The sequence below is a fragment of the Polyodon spathula genome, chromosome 2 (genome assembly GCF_017654505.1).
Source record: "Polyodon spathula isolate WHYD16114869_AA chromosome 2, ASM1765450v1, whole genome shotgun sequence".
NCBI lineage: Eukaryota > Metazoa > Chordata > Actinopteri > Acipenseriformes > Polyodontidae > Polyodon > Polyodon spathula.
The window spans coordinates 80,864,678-80,883,273 of record NC_054535.1 but is presented as its reverse complement, the minus strand read 5'-3'; the positions used below and the strand labels follow the sequence as shown (position 1 = coordinate 80,883,273).

Sequence of the window (18,596 nt, the reverse complement as noted above, 5' to 3'; positions counted from 1 at the left end):
CTAAAAAAACAAAATCCCTCATATGGTGGCGTCATTAAAAATGTAAGTGCAAAAGACTCGATAAAATGAGGTTACTGCTTGGAAAATGTTTAAACTCAATAATATTAGCATCTCTACTGCAGAGTACAAGGTTAAAGGAACGTCGCGGCTTATTACCCACCTTTCCCTGATTTAATCATTGTGGTATAATTCAACAAAGACACAAGTTTAAAATGCTTAAGGATACATTAATAGGCTATTATAATTTTAGCATTTTATTTTATTTTTTGCATACCAGAGGCAAACAAATTGTTAAAAGCAGGATCCCACTATTTCTGGTAGGCTCATATTTTCTGTTTATGCCCACGGCCATGCACTGTATTAGTGGACAACCAGAGATGAAGTCAGATGATAAGGGAGAGTGGCACGTGCCTATTCAGGATGACATGACTGGAACAAATGTCGTTTGCATACACATGAATGATTCTCAACAGCAGAGGAACAACCTTCATTCTAGTGCTTCAGGCAATCCACGTGTACAGCTGTCTGCTATAAGTGTCGAGCACAGAATTTTTTTTTTTTTTTTTTTCCTGGGGGCTGAGGGGGTGAAGAAAGAAGACTGCAGCAAAAAACAAAGGTCCTGCACAGCTGCAAAATGTGTTTAATGAAGCAGTTATTACTGCACCGTTTAATCTGATTTTGTAGGAGCCAGTACAGAGACATTTATGTAGCTTTTTAAAGTATATATTTCACGTTTTTGTTTTTCATGTATTTGTAAACGTTAAAAAAAAAAAAAAAGACAGTATTACCTATGTATTCTCTTTGATCCTTTAATAATTACAAACTAATGCCCTGGGATATGGGCCTCCTTATTTCTAGTGGGGTTCTGCTCTTACAGCTACTGTAAGTGGGACTCAAGTAGGTGAAGGGGCATGACCGCAACACTGCAGTACACAGTAAATCAGCAGCTCTGCTATCATGCAAACCTCAGGCCCTTTTACCGCTAACTCATAACATGAGGATGTGCAAGCTTCAATCATGGAAATGTATTCCTTGACACAATGCTAGTGAAATCTTCTACACTTACACAAATCTGTATATACTTCAGAGACATTCTATAAATAAAAAGCCATATAGAAATGGAGACAAACAGAAGGGCAATTTCCTTCAAACTGTGGAATAGTGTGGCTGGTCTCGGTTGTACATTTATCCATCTACTTGACTCCTAATCTTGGATATATTTATTAAAAGGAACCTATTCACTATATTCCAGACACTTCACTCTAGCTGCACTGAATACTGATCAGGCAATGATGACATTACCTTAGATACAGCGGTAGAATCAATTACCCACCATAAACACAGTGCCGCAGAGGAAACAGACCACTCTGACGTTGCAGAGCATCAAACGCTCCTCTTGTGTACAGCCAATTTACATTAAATCTGTGTCTGCTGAATAGGCAACCATTTATATTGGATTAAATATTGAAAAAAATTCACTGCGAAACTCATACCAACATGTTATTTTAATAAAGAATCTGAAGAGGTTAATTAGGGAACAGACAAAAAGCTTTTTAAGATTACAACATTCCACCTATTAAATCACTGATTTAAATATAAATACTAGAACCAAAATTATGATTATTTTTTAACTGTGTTATTATAATTTTGATTTAAAACTACCTGGCATGCTGGGCTCTGAATTCAGTGTACTTCCACAAGGAAACAGCAGAAAAATTAGCCCCACAAACAGATACACATGAAGGAGATTATATAGTGGGAAAAACTGAAAACTATCAAATACAGCTAAATACCAGGTTGCATGTGATTTAGGAGTGGACCCCCAGTGGATGGCTTTTTTCACTGCATAGCAACCCCTAAGCTCAAACCTACACCTCAGCTTGAGTAAGCATTGGTGGTAGAGTCCCTAACCGCCTCATAGCTTGAGTAGTGGTCAATATGGAGATCAATGAAGAGAGCTGAACATAGGATGGTGAAAAATATAAAGCTTACCTTTCTTTCTCTAACTCCTCCAGATACCCAGTGCTTTCCCGACTGCCATTGACCAATCCCCTTCGTGGATGGGAGCCCATGGGTACAGGGCTGCTTTCTCCTGACCGCCCCGATACCGAGCCCTCTCGACTGCCGTATGAGCGTAATGAAACCTTTGGCCTCAGTTTGACCCCAGGGAAATTAGTGGGATCCAAGTTCATCTCTGAAGAGAAATGGATAATTTACCAATGTATCTTCCTTTACTAATGTTGAACAGGGATAAAACCTGTAGATTTGAATCTTGATAAATCAAAACAATATCAGAAAACGTGGTTAAACTTCACACAGCAGCACCAGGTAAAACCAACGGCTGGTAGATACTTCACCACTCAAGAATGAGTAGAATAATCATCTGGATTCACAGACCCTTTAGCATACTCATGATCAAACAAGACTAGGGTACTTTATGTTAAGTGCACAGCTGAGGCCAATTCCTGTTTTCCATGTCCAATTCCTTTATAAAATCAGTTTCCAATTCCCATTCCCTTTTAATCAATTCCAACATATTATTGATCAAAAATGCAATGAGCAGTATGCTGTTAAAAGGAGCTTCTCACAGTGGTAACAAAATTCAATTGCAGTCACTGTTAATTAATTAAACTGGCTTCGAATTAAAGCAGTTGAACAATCAAGACCATTACTATGGTCGCTAAAATATCCTTCCAAGGAATTGGAAATTGAAATTGAAAAACAGGAATTGAACCCAACCCTGGTTAAGTGATAAACAGAGAAGAAAACAATTTCCTGCCTTTTTACAACAAAGAAACAAAACTCTGGTTCAAACCACTTGTGAAATTGCCTTAATAAATGTATTGATTTCCATAATCAAAACATAAAAAAAAAAAAAATACATACATACATACATAGCTAGTAAAACATAAAAGATAATATACTTTAAAACCCAAATGAAGAATTGATACAAAAAAGTAACACAGAGATGTAAGCATAGTCGTAGAATAGTAGATTATGTTTTTACTCATTATAAACTGAATTGATATCGGATTTCAGAATTTCATAAGGTAGAAATGACGCTGCTTCATTATAAACTTCATATTTAAAAGTAATTGCTGCAATATCCTTCCATTAAAATCCTAATATCAGCATCCACAAGGATAACTTTTTTTTTTGTGGGGGGGGGGGAATAACTGTAAGAAACCTTGTTTTTCTCTCCAGAGTTCCACCTGTATTAGATTCACTACACTACATTCCTCATAGCTTTGGCAATATTTGCATACATCTATGTTACTGTACTTCAGTCAAGCCCATAATAGCCATTTATGTTTTGCTGTTTGAAAAAAGAAAATAAAAGTAGTACAATCTGAAATATAATTTAACTCAAATAGGGGTTAACGTTAACCATTACCAAAGCTGCAAGATGATAATGTGTGTACAATAGGAAGATACAGAACACAGTGCACCAAAAAAATGTGTAGGTTTGTATGTGAAAATGCTAACGTATCCTTTCAACCCGAGACAAATAGATACTAAATGTGAGATTTAAACTCAAACTCATCAACAATATATTAACCCATCCTGTATAATACAAAATAGTCTTCTTGCTTACTGCATGTCCTGAACTATGTATTCCATATAGTTTGAAATGTACAGAAACAATAAAATCAGACACTGGCAACATACTGTAGTTTTGCATCAAACTGGGGATACAGCTGGATTAAACCCGATGGAGCAAGAAAATGCCTTTCCCCGATAATGACATTAGTTAAGAATCTCTAAAATAAAGGTTAAAAACACGAGCTCAAAGCCCTACCTTTCAGCCGCTCCAACAGGTCAATTTGCCCAGAAGACCCCATGGACTCTTCTTCAATGCTTCCTTGTAACTCTTTAAGCACCTCCTGAAGCAGGGAATGGAGCACAATCAGTATCCCTATGACCATTCTGTATCTTGCTGTATAAGGAGACAGAGCTGCATGCTGCTCTACAGCCCTATTTCACACAGCTACTGTACACCAGCCCCACTGCTAATGGCCAGCACAGCTCCCCTTTGTTCTCCCGCTCTGAAAGGAATCCCAGCTCTGTGGCTGCATTACACATATAAGTATTGGCACTAACCCACAAGAACCATTTATTCTGCAGACCGACTAACAAAAGCTTATCAGCTGGCATCCTTATTAATATCTTCAATGAAATCTCTGAATACATTCCTCTCTTGGATGACATCCCATGAGTGTTTGCCCAGAGGGTGATGCACTCTAATTTCATGATGCATCAATGCTTGTGAACAAAAATAAAGCAACCCAGGGCATAACCAAGGGCAATGTCATATCAGACCACATGGTTTGTAAAGTGGATATGTGAAAATGGATATATGGGGGGTTAGAACCTGCATCATCAGTATGTCCAGAGGTTGAAACAATGTGCACTGAAATGGTTCATTACTACGGACCACCTGCTCATAGAACACTGACAGAACGAGTTGGACGATAATTGTGAATCTGTCTCACTGCATTGACAAAATGCATTGTTTGTATTATACGGCCAGAGGTAAAACAATCAAACAACTCAGGGAAACAGCTAATTAAACATAAAGTAGGCTAAATTAAAACAATTAAAACTGCTGTGTATCAAACATTAAGACAATAACTCGGTGCACTGTTACTATACAGTAGAAACTGCATTCATGTTCCGGTGCCATATTGAGAATTGTTGTGACTGTTTTCTGGATGATACAGAAAAGCCCAACATTGCAGCATGGAGGCATAGAGCAATAAACTATCAACAAAAGTGCCATCCAACTGTCTAATTAATAAAATGGGATTAAATGGCATTTTCACCAGTCACCTTAGTAAAAGCAGACTACACCAGGCTTTCTGCTAAACAGCCAGCATTAAATAAGTGGAAGAAAAAAAGAGCCTCGCTTCTGGCTGATAAATCATAACAGCCTTACTAACCTTTTCAGATATGCATTCTCTTATTGACTATATTCCATTTTCATTTAATGCTTCAACTTGCTACAAGGTGAACACAGCAATAACTTATGACTGCTCCACTTGCAGTAAAGTACGCTGAAATGGAAAATATACCCTTATTAAGAGAGGCTGGGATACTGCAAAGGTCGGGATACACAGTGGCACCCAAGGAATGACAGACTCTTTCACATTGCATTACTGTTACAAAACTGAAATACATTTCTAGTCTGCCCTTGTCTGAGCTTCCATGCTTGTGCTATAAACAAAAAAAGTTCTTCCCCCGCAGACTGGCACTGAATTATCATTGACAGTTGACAAACAAGGATCTACTGGTGCATAATGTAATGCAAACTGAATTGGTAAAGCTCAACAAGTCAACAGTACATACTGTAATATACTATCCATATACCAAAAGATTGTAATTTGCCTAATGGAAGACTCTGGGAAGGGGAATATGGATAAACACATTCAGTAACATCACAGAACGTACAGTAATATACCACCAATAGAACCAGGTCATTCAATCCAGCCACTGTTTACTAATCATGAAGCTTAAGGCAGTTGTGTATGATAACCATGATCAGCCATTGAGTGTTACTGTATCAGAGGAGGCAGTATCTACCAGTTTCTGTTATGGGGTGAATATGAAACGTCATACAGTAACTCTAATAAAATAAGAATAAAAAACACCTGATGTGAGAGTTAGTTTTGTAAAAATCTGCAGCAGATATAATGCTCCATATCCTGACACTCCAAGGAATCGGTACAATTTGCTATATATGCTTCATAATTCAGTGGTTGTCAAGTGGTTAAGATCTGCCACTGTTTAGATAATAAACAGACCTCAATCTATTGATGTAAAAATTAAAAAATCTTCTGCTACACAGTTCATGTCCCAGAAACTATTCTGATTAGACTTCACATTCAAAGATGAAAAGAATATTGAATTTGGAGAGGCCAAAAGTTCTAAGAAATATATTCAAATTACTTAAGACTTAAGTTAAACATTCAAAGGAAATAAATACTCCAGAAGTGTTAAAGGTAGTGCCCCAGAAACAGAAAGAAGGTTTTGCCTTTAGGTGAGAGCAAAAAAAAAAGCTTTGATACATCAAATTGTTCCCCCAACTGATAGAATCACAATCAGAGCTATGAATCCTACACATGTACTGCTAATTCTTCAATCTTGTGTTTTTGCATTTGATCTCCTGCAGTCTCAGAAGATATTCAAAATGCGCTAAATCTATCTCTTTAAAGTTATTTTTGTGTGTGATGTTGATCAATACCTACAGTGCCTCCAAGACAGAGTTCAGGAATTATTTTAATGTTTTCTTTTAATATTTTTTTTTTGAAAAAGACACAGGGATAGCAGAAGATTTTCTCCCCCTCAGATTTAACAAAAGTAGCACTCCCATTTCCAAAATAAATAGAAAATGAAACCCAAATGAATGGGTAGATTGTTGCACACTTCTTCCACCTAATGTATTGCTTATTTCATATTTTTGGTCTCTGAGGACAGCTGTAATGCAATACATTACTGCTAATAATCTGGTTGTATCCCTCCATTAACACAGTGAACAAGTACAGTCAATCAAAATCATAAAGTATTTTCAATGGTCACAACTTTGTGTGAATAGATCAAACTGCAGCACTGTTGGAAGGATTTGTGAATTCAGACCTTCTGTCTTGACATCTTCACAAAAAGGTTATGGTTTGCAATATGCTCGGAGCAATGTTTGATGTGGCTCTGACTTCTACTACATTTTCCCACAGGTTACCCTGCTCTTTAATCTGTAATTCCTCTTTCCAATTTCTTTTTTCAGATTCAGTGATGAAATCACCCAGAGTTCGTTCTTTTAAAAGAAATCCAATTACTTGGAGACCATGGTGTGTTTCAGTTCCTTCTTACTGAACCCACACACACAAAAGGCATCAAAGCTTGATACATTACCTACTTTTATCCACTAATAGTTCAAAGGCTTTGTATAGATGTCAGAGAGTTTTAGTGCTAAAGTGAAATAAATTGCTCACCCCTGTAACAGACGACTGCTACTTCAGTAAATGTAAATGTTATCTCCGAAGGGCCTGCTCAGTAGGAGATGGTATTCTACAGTACAGTACAGTGCATTACATTACATGAACCTTCATAGACACTACAAACTAGGGATGCACCGAATCCAGGATTCGGGTTCGGCCCGGTGAACCGAATCCTACATCCGCCCAAACACACATCCATTTTAATAAAGCTCACAGATTAAGACAAAAAAAGCAACACACACTTCAGTTAGCCTACAGTACATGGAAATCTGCATTACAGTGCATAACAATGGAAATACTGACAGAGTAAGGTCCCACCTATCTGACGTCACTAACTTGATTGGACGACAAAAAACGCACTGTAACAAAAATAAAATACATTAATACCCAATACAGCATAGTCGTACAATTCTACCAAAACAGAAAATTATTTTGTAATGAGGGATAAACAAGTGACACGGAAAATTTCTCAATGTACAGTATTTTATCGTCCCATTATTTCATAATCTAATTCCAAACTAAATATTTTAATAAACAAATGAAAATAAAATTGCAGCTTCTAAATTTTCAATCCAGCAACATTGAGCAACATCATCATTCCTACCATAATGAAGCTTTTGCAATCACAAAAACCCATGTTCATCAGAAAAGTCATCATTCTCAGATTTTAGGTAATGTGTATTCCGATATTAAATGACAGAGATACCAGACATTTTGGTGTTTTAAAAACAAAAAATAGCACAAAGCACCCCCCAACAGAAGGCACAAACGTGATTCTCAAATGGTGTCCGACACAATCTGTTTGCATGAAACTGCTTGTCATCCCACCCAAGTCAGTAAAAATCTGCCTAATGCGAGGAAGAGACAATGGGGTTGCAGCTGCTTTCCATTAAACTAATATGACACTGCCCTGATATCCCCTTGGGCACTCCAGCTCTCACTCACGGCAAGATGACCTCTGCATCTCTGCTTGAACCCTTTATTGTAACCGGACAGCCTTAAAACAGTGCCCATTTTCACCAGATTATCAGAAAAAAACCCTTACTTCAGAAACCACATAAAAACTGAGGACGTGTGTGTTCACACTCCAGCACAAGGGTCAAAGTTGTTAGGTGATATAAACAGTCAGTTCAGTGTTTAACGTGTGCGTGTAGAGCGTAGTGTTCACTATACAGTAGTTTTTGTACACATATCGGTAAAACGTGGAAGCCCATATTGCAAGGCCAAGAACTGTAGTGATGGGTTTCAAAACCAAGGTTCTCAAGATGGACCCTTTACGCTGCCCTGACCTACACTCAAAGTGAAAAGGTTTCATCAAATTTGGGCAAGCTGTTCTGAAGATACACTGCACCAGTAGCTTTCATTTCATCAAAAGTAAATCACCATAACTTAGATTATGATTAGAACCAGATAAGGAATACCCATACCAACTACATACCAACTCAGAAAAACTTCTTAAGAGGATATACAATATGAATATCTATTGTACATCTAGATACAGTACTTAAAACTTTTGGCAAAACACTAAACAGGAGTTTACCACTACAATACCATTCAATTTTTTTCAATTTGTCAGATTTTTGTTAAGTATATGGAAAGAGCAGTATGTAATTCAATATGTTAACGTAACATTATTCAGCCGGTTTTATTCGACACATGAAGCAAAATGAGTTAATTCTTTAGGGCAGGGACACGTAACCAGCGGCAGTGTATAAATTCCATTTCACTTATGAATATACCTTAAATATTTGTCTTTTTAAACTTTGTTGACTTGCCTTTTCCAATTTTTTGGCATAAAAAGTAGCACACCATTTTAATTCGTACTGCGGAGGGTAATTGCTTCTCACCAGCTTGCCTCCAACTAATTTTACGAGTCTTCCTCTCCTTTCTCAAATGCACAAACCCGCTGCATTGAAAGAACCAATTCCCAACATAGGAGGCTTGTTGCTAGGGAAGTGACGTCACTGCCCTGTGACTTTTGCTACATTGCTGGCTGCTACAACTGAACAACTCGTTGGCTAAAATAAAAACTGCTTCAGCAAGAAGAAATTTAATTTGCTTAATGTTACCGTGCAATGTGTGTTTATGGTAACACTACAATAGTCATATTTTGTATTTGTTTTGTATATTTTGTTTGTGATGTGTATTGTGCAGTACGAAATAAAATTAACAGTAATTCTAAGGGAAATTACCTGTATGTATATGCCCATATATTGCAGCTAAGGGTTAAAATCTGATTACTCTTTAGAAATGGTTGTGCACCTTTGTTTTAGGGTGATGCAAAACTTTTTGTCATAGCTGTACAGTACAGATTGTGTGCTTTATGAAGGCTGTACATTGCATTTTGGGGTATTAATTCTTGTCCACAAACTTAGTAAGGATAAGTTTTGCAGCTGGGCTTTATTTTATTAAAATGTTTAGCCACTAGAGGGAGTGGAAAGGAACCAGTTAAGCAGAAATATATTGACTTACATAATTAAAAGGTAAAAACTGGCCAATCAGACCTGCCATCTTGGGAGTCAAAAGGTGACCTGCTTCATTGTGTTAATGGGATGTAACATTTTGAATAGGGATGGCAGGATCTGTAAGACCTATTCAATCCATTCCTTGATTGGGTTAACAGGTCTGCCGCAATTATGCACACTAGCAAGATTCCCGTATTTTTTCAGTAGCTACAGTATGACGAATAGTTAAGCCTTATGTGCACTTTGATTAACCTCCCTGAACTTGGTTTAACATTCCAGAGTACAGTACACACTGTATATATAAAAATCTTAATAATAATGATGAAATGGCTTAAGCCTGTCGGAGACTCTTACGAAACAGACGCAGCCAATATTGTGTATGCTGTTATCACAGACAGAGACACACAGTTCTTGGCAGAAAGAGGAAAACACAGCCAAAAAGCATTTAAAACTACTGCATTTTGAGCTATCTAATTAACATACATTTTGCTTAAATTATTTTACATAAATGCAGGAGATTATCTCTGTCATACAGCACCAGAACTTGGTCAAACATAAGGAAATGCTGCATGTGGTTTAATAACGTTGATTACAAAGCTTCAACTGTAATTTGTCTCCACATAAGCCTCCCTCCTTAACACTTATGTTTCTCTAACTTTCAAAAGCATAATGTCCAGATATAGAATATAAAGAATTTAGGACATATTTTATAAGAGTGATTGTACCCTAGCTACAGTGGGTAACAGTGTTTTAAGAATAAGGTTTTCTGTACTACAGCCTGTAGTTGACAGTTTATGCCAATAATAAAAAAGAATAAATAAATCAAATAAAATACAATTACCAATTTGTCTACAAATATGCCCCTGACCTTGTGAGAACCCCTAAAAACTGCTGCGACGCACATGCTAAAGAACAGCCAAAGGAATTAACACGGTTGCACATGTATGTGCAAACCAGCAACAAATGCATTTAATTAGAACATAACCAACAACACCGATATAACTGGATAATGGAAATAGCTTCTCCTCTTTCCAGTCCCACACACTACCACCCTCTCGACAGTAATCTGCCCTACACTGCGATCCATCAAGGTCATACCAAAGCAGCCTGGATATGCAGTGGTGTAATTATACAGTACATTTAAGATGTTAAAAGTAAATCTGGTTTACAAATACTGCAGCTTAAAAGGGAAAAGAGAGTGCTTTAATCCTGTGCACTGCTTACCAGTCTGACCAAAGCCAGCCTAAACATTTGCTAAACAAATACACATATTAAGACCAAAAAAGGGTTCAGTATCTGGATATCTTTAAACTGTGCCTATCACTTGTTAAATAAACTACTGTCGCCAGCAAACGCAAATATACCTGTATCATAATGTGTCATGATAAACTGTTGACTGCAGATACAGGTAACCTAACCTATAATAATATTATTTTATGCTTCATGTAAAAGCCGTACAATTTATCTACGTGCGTACTATTAAATACAACAAAATTGTGGAATATCCCAGCATAGCACTAGGATTAAGAACCTAGGCATCACAAGAAAATGTTGGATACAAGAAAATGTCTGCATAGAAGGCAAAAAAAAATGCACCTTAGTATATTTGCAATCGTCATTAGTAATATTCAGCGGAATACAAATAGCCTCCGGTGTACAACATTGTCTTTCTTCCAGCATGACTAATAACCAGCAATCAATAACTACTGCAGCTGAATCAAGTTTGGCCCTAGACAAAGGGTGTTGGAGGGGGAAAAAACTTGGCTTTAATGGTTGCTACAAGACACCATGATTTGACCCTGCTTCCCGAGATGGGCGTACACGGTCGACTCCTCTAGCAGGACATTACAATGCTAGGATGGATTGCTCGATCTGGTAGCCAAGGAACTGTCTTCATAAAATCGCCTGAATCATTGCAATGACTTTCACGGCACTAAGTGATTTGAGGAGAGCATTTGGCTGGCATTCAGTTTTTCCTTGTAATTTCAAGGCCATTGGAAACGAAATGTTACATGACATCAGTCTGATGTAGCTTTCCAAAATAACCAATTAAAGAGGCCACTACATATTCTGAACTAAAGGTAAAAATGGAAGCGTGAAAGACACTTCACTGCAAAAGAAACAACGAAACATTTATTGTAGTCTTATTGCAACTATTTACAGGCAATAAAAAAAAAAATGTAATTTGATATAATTTTAGCCCAATTTACTCCAAAGTCCTGTCCTAGAAGGGGGGCTACAACACCAGTTTATGTTGCTATTAAGCTTCCTTATAATGCTTTACAAAATTAAATGTACTGCATAAAACAGTAAAGGCACTGCATGCATTCAGAAAGTGGATGAACAGTACTGCCTAATTTTTGTCTGTATATTTTCAAAAGGCTTCACTATAGATCACAGAGGAGCAACTGGCCTACCAATAATTCACAGATTGATTTTTGATTGATTGATAATACTCCAAGTCTGAAGTGTCTTTTTCAACGTGGAAGACGGATTGCTATTGGGGGGGTGGGCTTGAGAGCTTGTTTGGGAAGCATGTATGTTGTAAAAGGAAATGCAGCACTGACAAATCATTCTGTGATTCTTCTGGGAGAGCCCCCCTAATTAGACAGCTGCAGCAGACATTAAACAGTAGTAATTTCCAACACTTCATAAATAAATAGAATGCTTAAAAACCAAAACACATGGAAGTTACTCACTAACAAAAGGATGCCACAAGACTTTCTTTATTCATTCACTTATTTCACTATTTATTTATTTTTATAGCAGATTGAAACATGAATGCAATGTTGTGATTTTAAAAGGGTCTATTTTAAAGTCAGTGAATGATAAAGTACACTTTGCAACATGACACAAAGCCACCAGATTACGTTATATTTTTCATCTTTGGAACTACAAGTTACTTTTAGATAATTTCCGGTACTGTTGATGAGTCAACACATTGTGCCTGAACAGAAGCATTTTGCACAAAAACTAAACCATCTGTTAATAACCTACAGATGTATGCGAGTGTAGGGATTTGGGCACAATATAATACAGGAAAACTAAGATACGTGAGACCATGACAGACATCACCTCCTTTGCTAAGAATATTTAAGTCAAGGTCTATTTTACAAATATACACTTAAAATCGTTAGTGGTTCTTTTTTTTTTTTTTTTTTTTGCAACTACAAATAAATCATTCAATTAAATGCCATGAGATTTTGGGACAGCATTTATTTTGATCCCTCAAGCTTTTCTGCATCAGTTCTCCAGCTCTGATAACAAAAGCCTCCACTTAGGCAACGCCTTGTCTGACAAATTCAGGCCTGTGAAGCAGCTCCTCTCAATGCAGTGTGCTTTCCCTATTACCCATCGGTTGCCGTAACAACTGTAGTCAAGTCTGCACAACCTTTTGTTGTAGCAGCTGCACTAAATACAGCATAATTTATTTTATTTTTTTCAATGTGATCCACTAGATATTGAAATGTAACTGTCAATTGAAAAAGGGAGCTTTGAGGTATTGTATGTAGTTGTTTTCTCCAATTCTGATGCACTGTGAGGAGAGTGCAGCAAGAGAGAACACAACTGCTGAAAAGACTATCCTTTAAAATATCTGCTCGACAGCTTAATACAATGTTGTCACGTCAAAGAGCCACATTTTCATTATCCTCCTACTAAGAGTATTTTAGACATGTCCTTAACAAGTCAGTCTGGAAATCCTACACTATTATCAAGACACAAAATGGCTGTTGAAAAACTGTTACATGCTGTTATAAGCTTCAGAATTGATATTTGATATTTAAATTCTAAAGCAGGAAAAAGATTAAAGGCTGAACTAAAGCACAGCACATACAATTACTGACCAGCATCGCCTTGTTGTAATTTACAGAACAGGATAATCCCAGAATTGTGTGGGACAAATCTCGCTATCCTCAAAGCACATGATACACAGAAATACCCAGTTTATTATTTTCACTCAGACAAGGTTGTCCCTGATGCGCTCTGAATCCACAGTTAATACTTTCTATCCATTTTCAATATCTCAGGAGAAAATCCCACATCAGGAATTGTTCTGTTTCAAATTCACACAAAAAACCACACCTACTAATTTAAAAAGTCATTAAGGTTAGTTTCCTGCTTTTGTAGGGTGTCCAGTTTTAGTATAATATTTCCTAAACCTAAATACATGGTTATATTGACTGGTGCCTGATTGTTCTTTTTCAATTGGTTCGATGATATGTTACGTTCTAATACACTATATAAGATATGTAAAACAGTGTGTTGAATGTCTAGTACTTATTACAAAAATAACAATAAAACTAAAAGCACATCTGACCCATTGAAGATAAACAGGTGTGAAATAATAAGAATGCTGAGGAAATAGTCCAATTTAACAATTCCTGTCATATACAGGTTTCAAGAACAAGACTACTTCTAAAATATATACAACATGCAGCCTTTCCATAAACAAAGTTGTGGCAAAGTGGTTTTTAGTGCACAGGTGTAGAGGTGACGCAGTGCTCAGTAACAACAATCCAGCAACAGTTCAAATGTGAAAAATGAAGCTTTATTATTTGCTTTTAAATAATAATACTGACTCTACAAAGCAATGTGAAATGTCAGTAAAACCACAGGGTTCAGTCCTGAAATAATTATAACACACACGGTCAAGAATCCCAGCAGTGAGTGCTCCTTGCGTAAGTGGCGAATTATGCAGTAACAGTAGTGCAGTGTGTTCCGGGGGTGGTGCTGGCTGATTAGCGACAGCTCCCGGATAGTTTAGCCGTCTAACAGTGACAAATACAATTATTAATAGACCGACAAAAACTCTCACAGTTTAAATCACAGTATGTTTTTGACAGGTATTTTCAATAACCGTAACAAAGGAACAGATTGCTTTGCCACATATCCTGATATCCATTCAGTCCCGCCCCTTTGGTAGCGAGTGCAATCATGTCTCCTCCAATCCATGACTGACACATAACCTACAACAGTAAGGTGCAGACTTCTAGTATTGTGGCATCTCCCCCTTTTTGGATGGCCGACTTCTGACTGACCCTGGAATGAATTGTCAACCCATCCAATCCAGGGCACACTGTTCCTATTGTACTGTGCCCTCACAGGTCGAGAGGGAGATTGTTGACTCTGATTCATTCGCTCTCTGTCACACAAATCTATGCACAAGTTTACAAAGAAGCTGTTTGTTTAAAATTCACTGATTTAAATTTAAACTGTGTACAGTAGGCAACATGTTTTTGATTGTCTTTTTAAACAGTGCAATAAACAAAATATATACTGATGACCTACAAACAGATGAAAAGTAAAGGATTGCAATAAGGATCATTTCAGCATTCAAAAAACGTTCAATCATGTTCCCTCACTGCAGCAACGCAGCTCCAGAGAACTGAAGATTCAGTGGGCGCCCTCCATTCACACAACCGAACCAATTTCCTCATTTAAACCCAGGAATTAGTGTCTTCTGCAAGTCAAGCAAAAGTTGGGATAAATAGGATAAATTGTTGAAAAAGTGTTGAAAATATCAGTGATACACTACAACCCATTTAGTATTCATATCCTTTTAAGCCAGGCTAAAAATGTAGTACCCACCAAAATTCCAGTCGTGAAGGAAATGAAGAACTAAACTTACAGCGATCCAAGTTTGCAGTGCAACAACGAAAAGAAACAATCATGTTACTAATAATATCATTCTGTGGTTTGGAAAGGACACTGGATTCTCAGAGGCACTTGGTAGCAGTTATGGAAAAGTTTGTGGGAAAACTGCTCTAACTGCAATGTGTGACCTGTCTGGGGACAGGTACACACATACCTGTTAACATTGAGTATTCAAAATAAGGTCGCTTTTGTGAAATCTTAGTGACCTAAATTTAAAAAAGGAAAAATATCAACACAGAAAAAACACCATGACATGCTTCACAATCAAATTCTCCCAGTGATTCTTATTGTACTGTAGTTGTAGGTGGCTGATCTGGCAGCAGCCAATACAGTAAACTATCATCACACAACAAACCTAAAGGCTGAGTTTGGTACTTCACATTGACCTTGTCAAAGGTCGAGCTATGGCTCCTACTTTGTAACATGAAAAATAGCTCAATTCAATAAATCCATCATAAAAAATATATAGATTTAAAAAATCCAAAATACACAACAATATGGTACTGCAACATGATTCATTACACTGCACATGTTGTGGATCAACAATACCACTGTCAGTAACATTTAATTGTTAACTATCTTCTATTTTAAATAAACACACTATTGCTGTATATAAACATGTTATCAATCAATCTGAATTTCTAAAGCAATGTTAATGCTGAAATTGTAATAGAAACGCTTATCTTTCATTATGTGTGTGACTTTTAGACTTTCCTGCAGAATAATTTGCAATATTTGAGTCTGAGAACATGTCTACTACAGATTTGCTGAACAAGTCACGACATGCAAAGGTCTCTGCATATGCAACTTTCTTGGTCTCCATTTTTCCTTTGGCAACAGATGTTATTGAAGCGCTGGTTTTCTGAGCGGTGCTGGGGGCTTTTGTGATCTCATGCTTACCACACATCATTCTTGCTCCCACATGTCACTGTTAAAATCAATCCTGCACAGTTTACAGAAAGTATGTTGTTTTCCAACATTGCGTAGGATTATGTAAGGATATGTTGTGGTCCAATAAGCTTGATATATGGATCAGTATTTGTTTTTTTAGGTCTGTCCCGGGAGTCGTCCAGAAGACGTGTACAAAAAATGGGATAGTCCCGGCAAATAAGGGAGAGTTGACAGGTCTGTTAACACAGGAGCTAGGCAAGAAACAGAAAACCTTGAAGCAATGATCCAGGATAGGTGGTGTTATATCAAGGAGATACTGCCCCTAGCAATCCACTTAACTAGGGAAAAAAAAAAATCAAGCTTGAAATATCAACATCTTGCTCAACTGGCCACAAAATACCTGATTATGCCAGGTACTGTACATCTGTTCGCTCTTTTCAACAGCTGGAAACACTGCATATAAAAACTGTGCCGCCTTGGATCCAGAGCCAGTCAACGGGCTTGTATTCCTGGCAAACAACAAGTAAACTGTGCACATTGAAGAACACTGAATGTATATTGATAGCGCTTCTTTGGGGTTTCAAAATTTACTATTAAACCTGGGAATAAAGTTTTACTATGCTTTTTTCAAACTGGACTGCATGCCACCTGAGTTACCTGATTGATGACCACGCAAGTCAATGCAAGTACAATTATCAATATTTTTTCGAACAATTATATTGTGTGAGCCCAATTAATCGATTGCTATTCGGAGGCTTAACTGACATACCTACCACATGCCCATGCTTTACCAGGTGAGCCACTCGGGGACCAGTCATGGCAGTATTACTTAAAAAACAAAACTTGTCTGTCACAGGCATCAATTTATTCATAAATGATAGGTCTGCAATATAAGGCTTTCTGATTAAATGTGCTGCTGAAGAAGTCCATGATATATCATTCCTGTTGATCATCCAGATTCAATCTTTACTTGATAAAGAACCTTTTGACGTAAGAATATCTAACAGCCACCATAAATTTCACTTACGAAACATTTATTGTCCAGAAGAATCTCCTACAGCAGGGGTGCCCAATCCTGGTCCTGGAAGGCCGGGGTCCATTAAGTAATTTAGAGTACAGTTGGAATGAAAACCAGGAGGGACATTGGCCATCTAGGACCAGGAGTGGACACGCCTGTACTACAGCATAATTACAGCAAGCCACTCTTACCAAAAGCCAAGACAGTGGGTAATCTAATTATTTCCTTTGTTGGTTAAACTACAGCAGTTCTGAAAAAAGTCTGGTCAAGTGTTTTTTTTTTTTTTTTTTTTTTTTTTTTATAAATATTTGTGCAGCCCCTCACTAGCCCCGTTTTGCTGCCATGAAAAAAAAAAAAACACACTTGTTTCACATAATTCTACCTTTAATATGCTACTGTTCAGGTTTGGGGAATTTTGATAAGATGTCATGGCATTTAAACTAGTTACTTTCTTTTAAACTAAATCTCTGCACTAAATGTGATAGTGGATCCAATGCATTTATTCTTTTTAAATAAAACAAAGGGAGTCAATCTTTAAGGTATTGCAGTATCAGGATTAAATAAGTCAACAGTACAGTAACTTCTGTTAAGTAAAATATTCTATAAAATATTAATACATAGTTGTTTAACCATGCATGCTTTTTCGTTAGGTTTCTTACAGTTATACCACAAGGAACAAATCATTTTAAAGCTCTGCGGCACTTGCAAATAAAATGTGATGTTGAAAATACAGCATCATAACTTATTTTATGGCTCCATTAAGGTTATTTATAAACCAGCAAAACCTTCTGAAATTCAATGTTTTAACAGCATTACATTATATTTTGTGTAAGTCTACCTTCATGTTTGATGCCTCTCTCTCGAGTTTGGTCAGGTGATTTGAGTTGTCCTCAAGATCTTGACGAAGATTCGAGTTTTCCATTTTAAGTGCCTCCACTTGCTTTAGCAGCTGGTCATAAGAAGCTGCAGCCATCCTGGACTACTTCTTGACCTAATCAAGAGAAAACAGCATTGTAATTTCAGTTAGATTCTCTAGATACAAACATTGTACATTAGATGTATTTATATTAGATGTACAGATAAAATTAATCAAATTCTTATGGAAAAAAAGTCTTGTGTCTGCTACAGATCTCAGGAGTTAAATTTTGCGTCTAGCCCCTTTATGTATCATAATTAAAAGCATGTGTAACTCCTGACCAATATTATCTCAAGTAGTTCTTAAGTATTTAAGTAAATGCTTTCAACCTAACTACACCGATCACTAAAGTAATAAATGACTTCACTGAACAGTGCACAAAGACAGCTTGCATACATAAACAAGTAATAATGTACTGTAGAAATTAATAACCAGGGTGCTGGGACAAATATTTATTCAAATAATCTTTCAATACACATTAACCTATTCAAATATTCTTCTATTTTTTTTTCAAATTACCTTCCAAAACAGACAAATGTTCGTCTATATACAGGTGAATGAGTTTTATTCAAAATTAGGTGTCAGGGAGTTGGAGAGTTACTTGCGCCAGAAGCATCACAATTTTAATTAACCACACAACCCCAAGGCATTAGTAATAT

The 18,596-nt window shown here is 36.9% G+C and overlaps 1 protein-coding gene across 5 annotated transcripts in view; it reads right to left on the bottom strand.

Annotated features, from left to right (window-relative positions):
- LOC121301941 (adenomatous polyposis coli protein-like) overlaps nucleotides 1-18,596 on the bottom strand; it is a 58,236-nt gene that overhangs the window by 17,709 nt on the left and 21,931 nt on the right. For 4 of the 5 annotated variants that reach the window (XM_041231684.1, XM_041231675.1, XM_041231701.1 and 1 more), the window contains 3 exons: nucleotides 17,860-18,012; nucleotides 3,800-3,884; nucleotides 1,993-2,194 (listed from right to left, as the gene is read on the bottom strand). In XM_041231684.1, the coding sequence (XP_041087618.1) occupies nucleotides 1,993-2,194; nucleotides 3,800-3,884; nucleotides 17,860-17,994 (422 nt within the window). In that variant the 5' untranslated portion in view covers nucleotides 17,995-18,012. Of the gene's footprint in view, nucleotides 1-1,992; nucleotides 2,195-3,799; nucleotides 3,885-17,859; nucleotides 18,013-18,596 lie in introns of those variants that run through there. The other variant, XM_041231709.1, reaches the window with a different exon arrangement.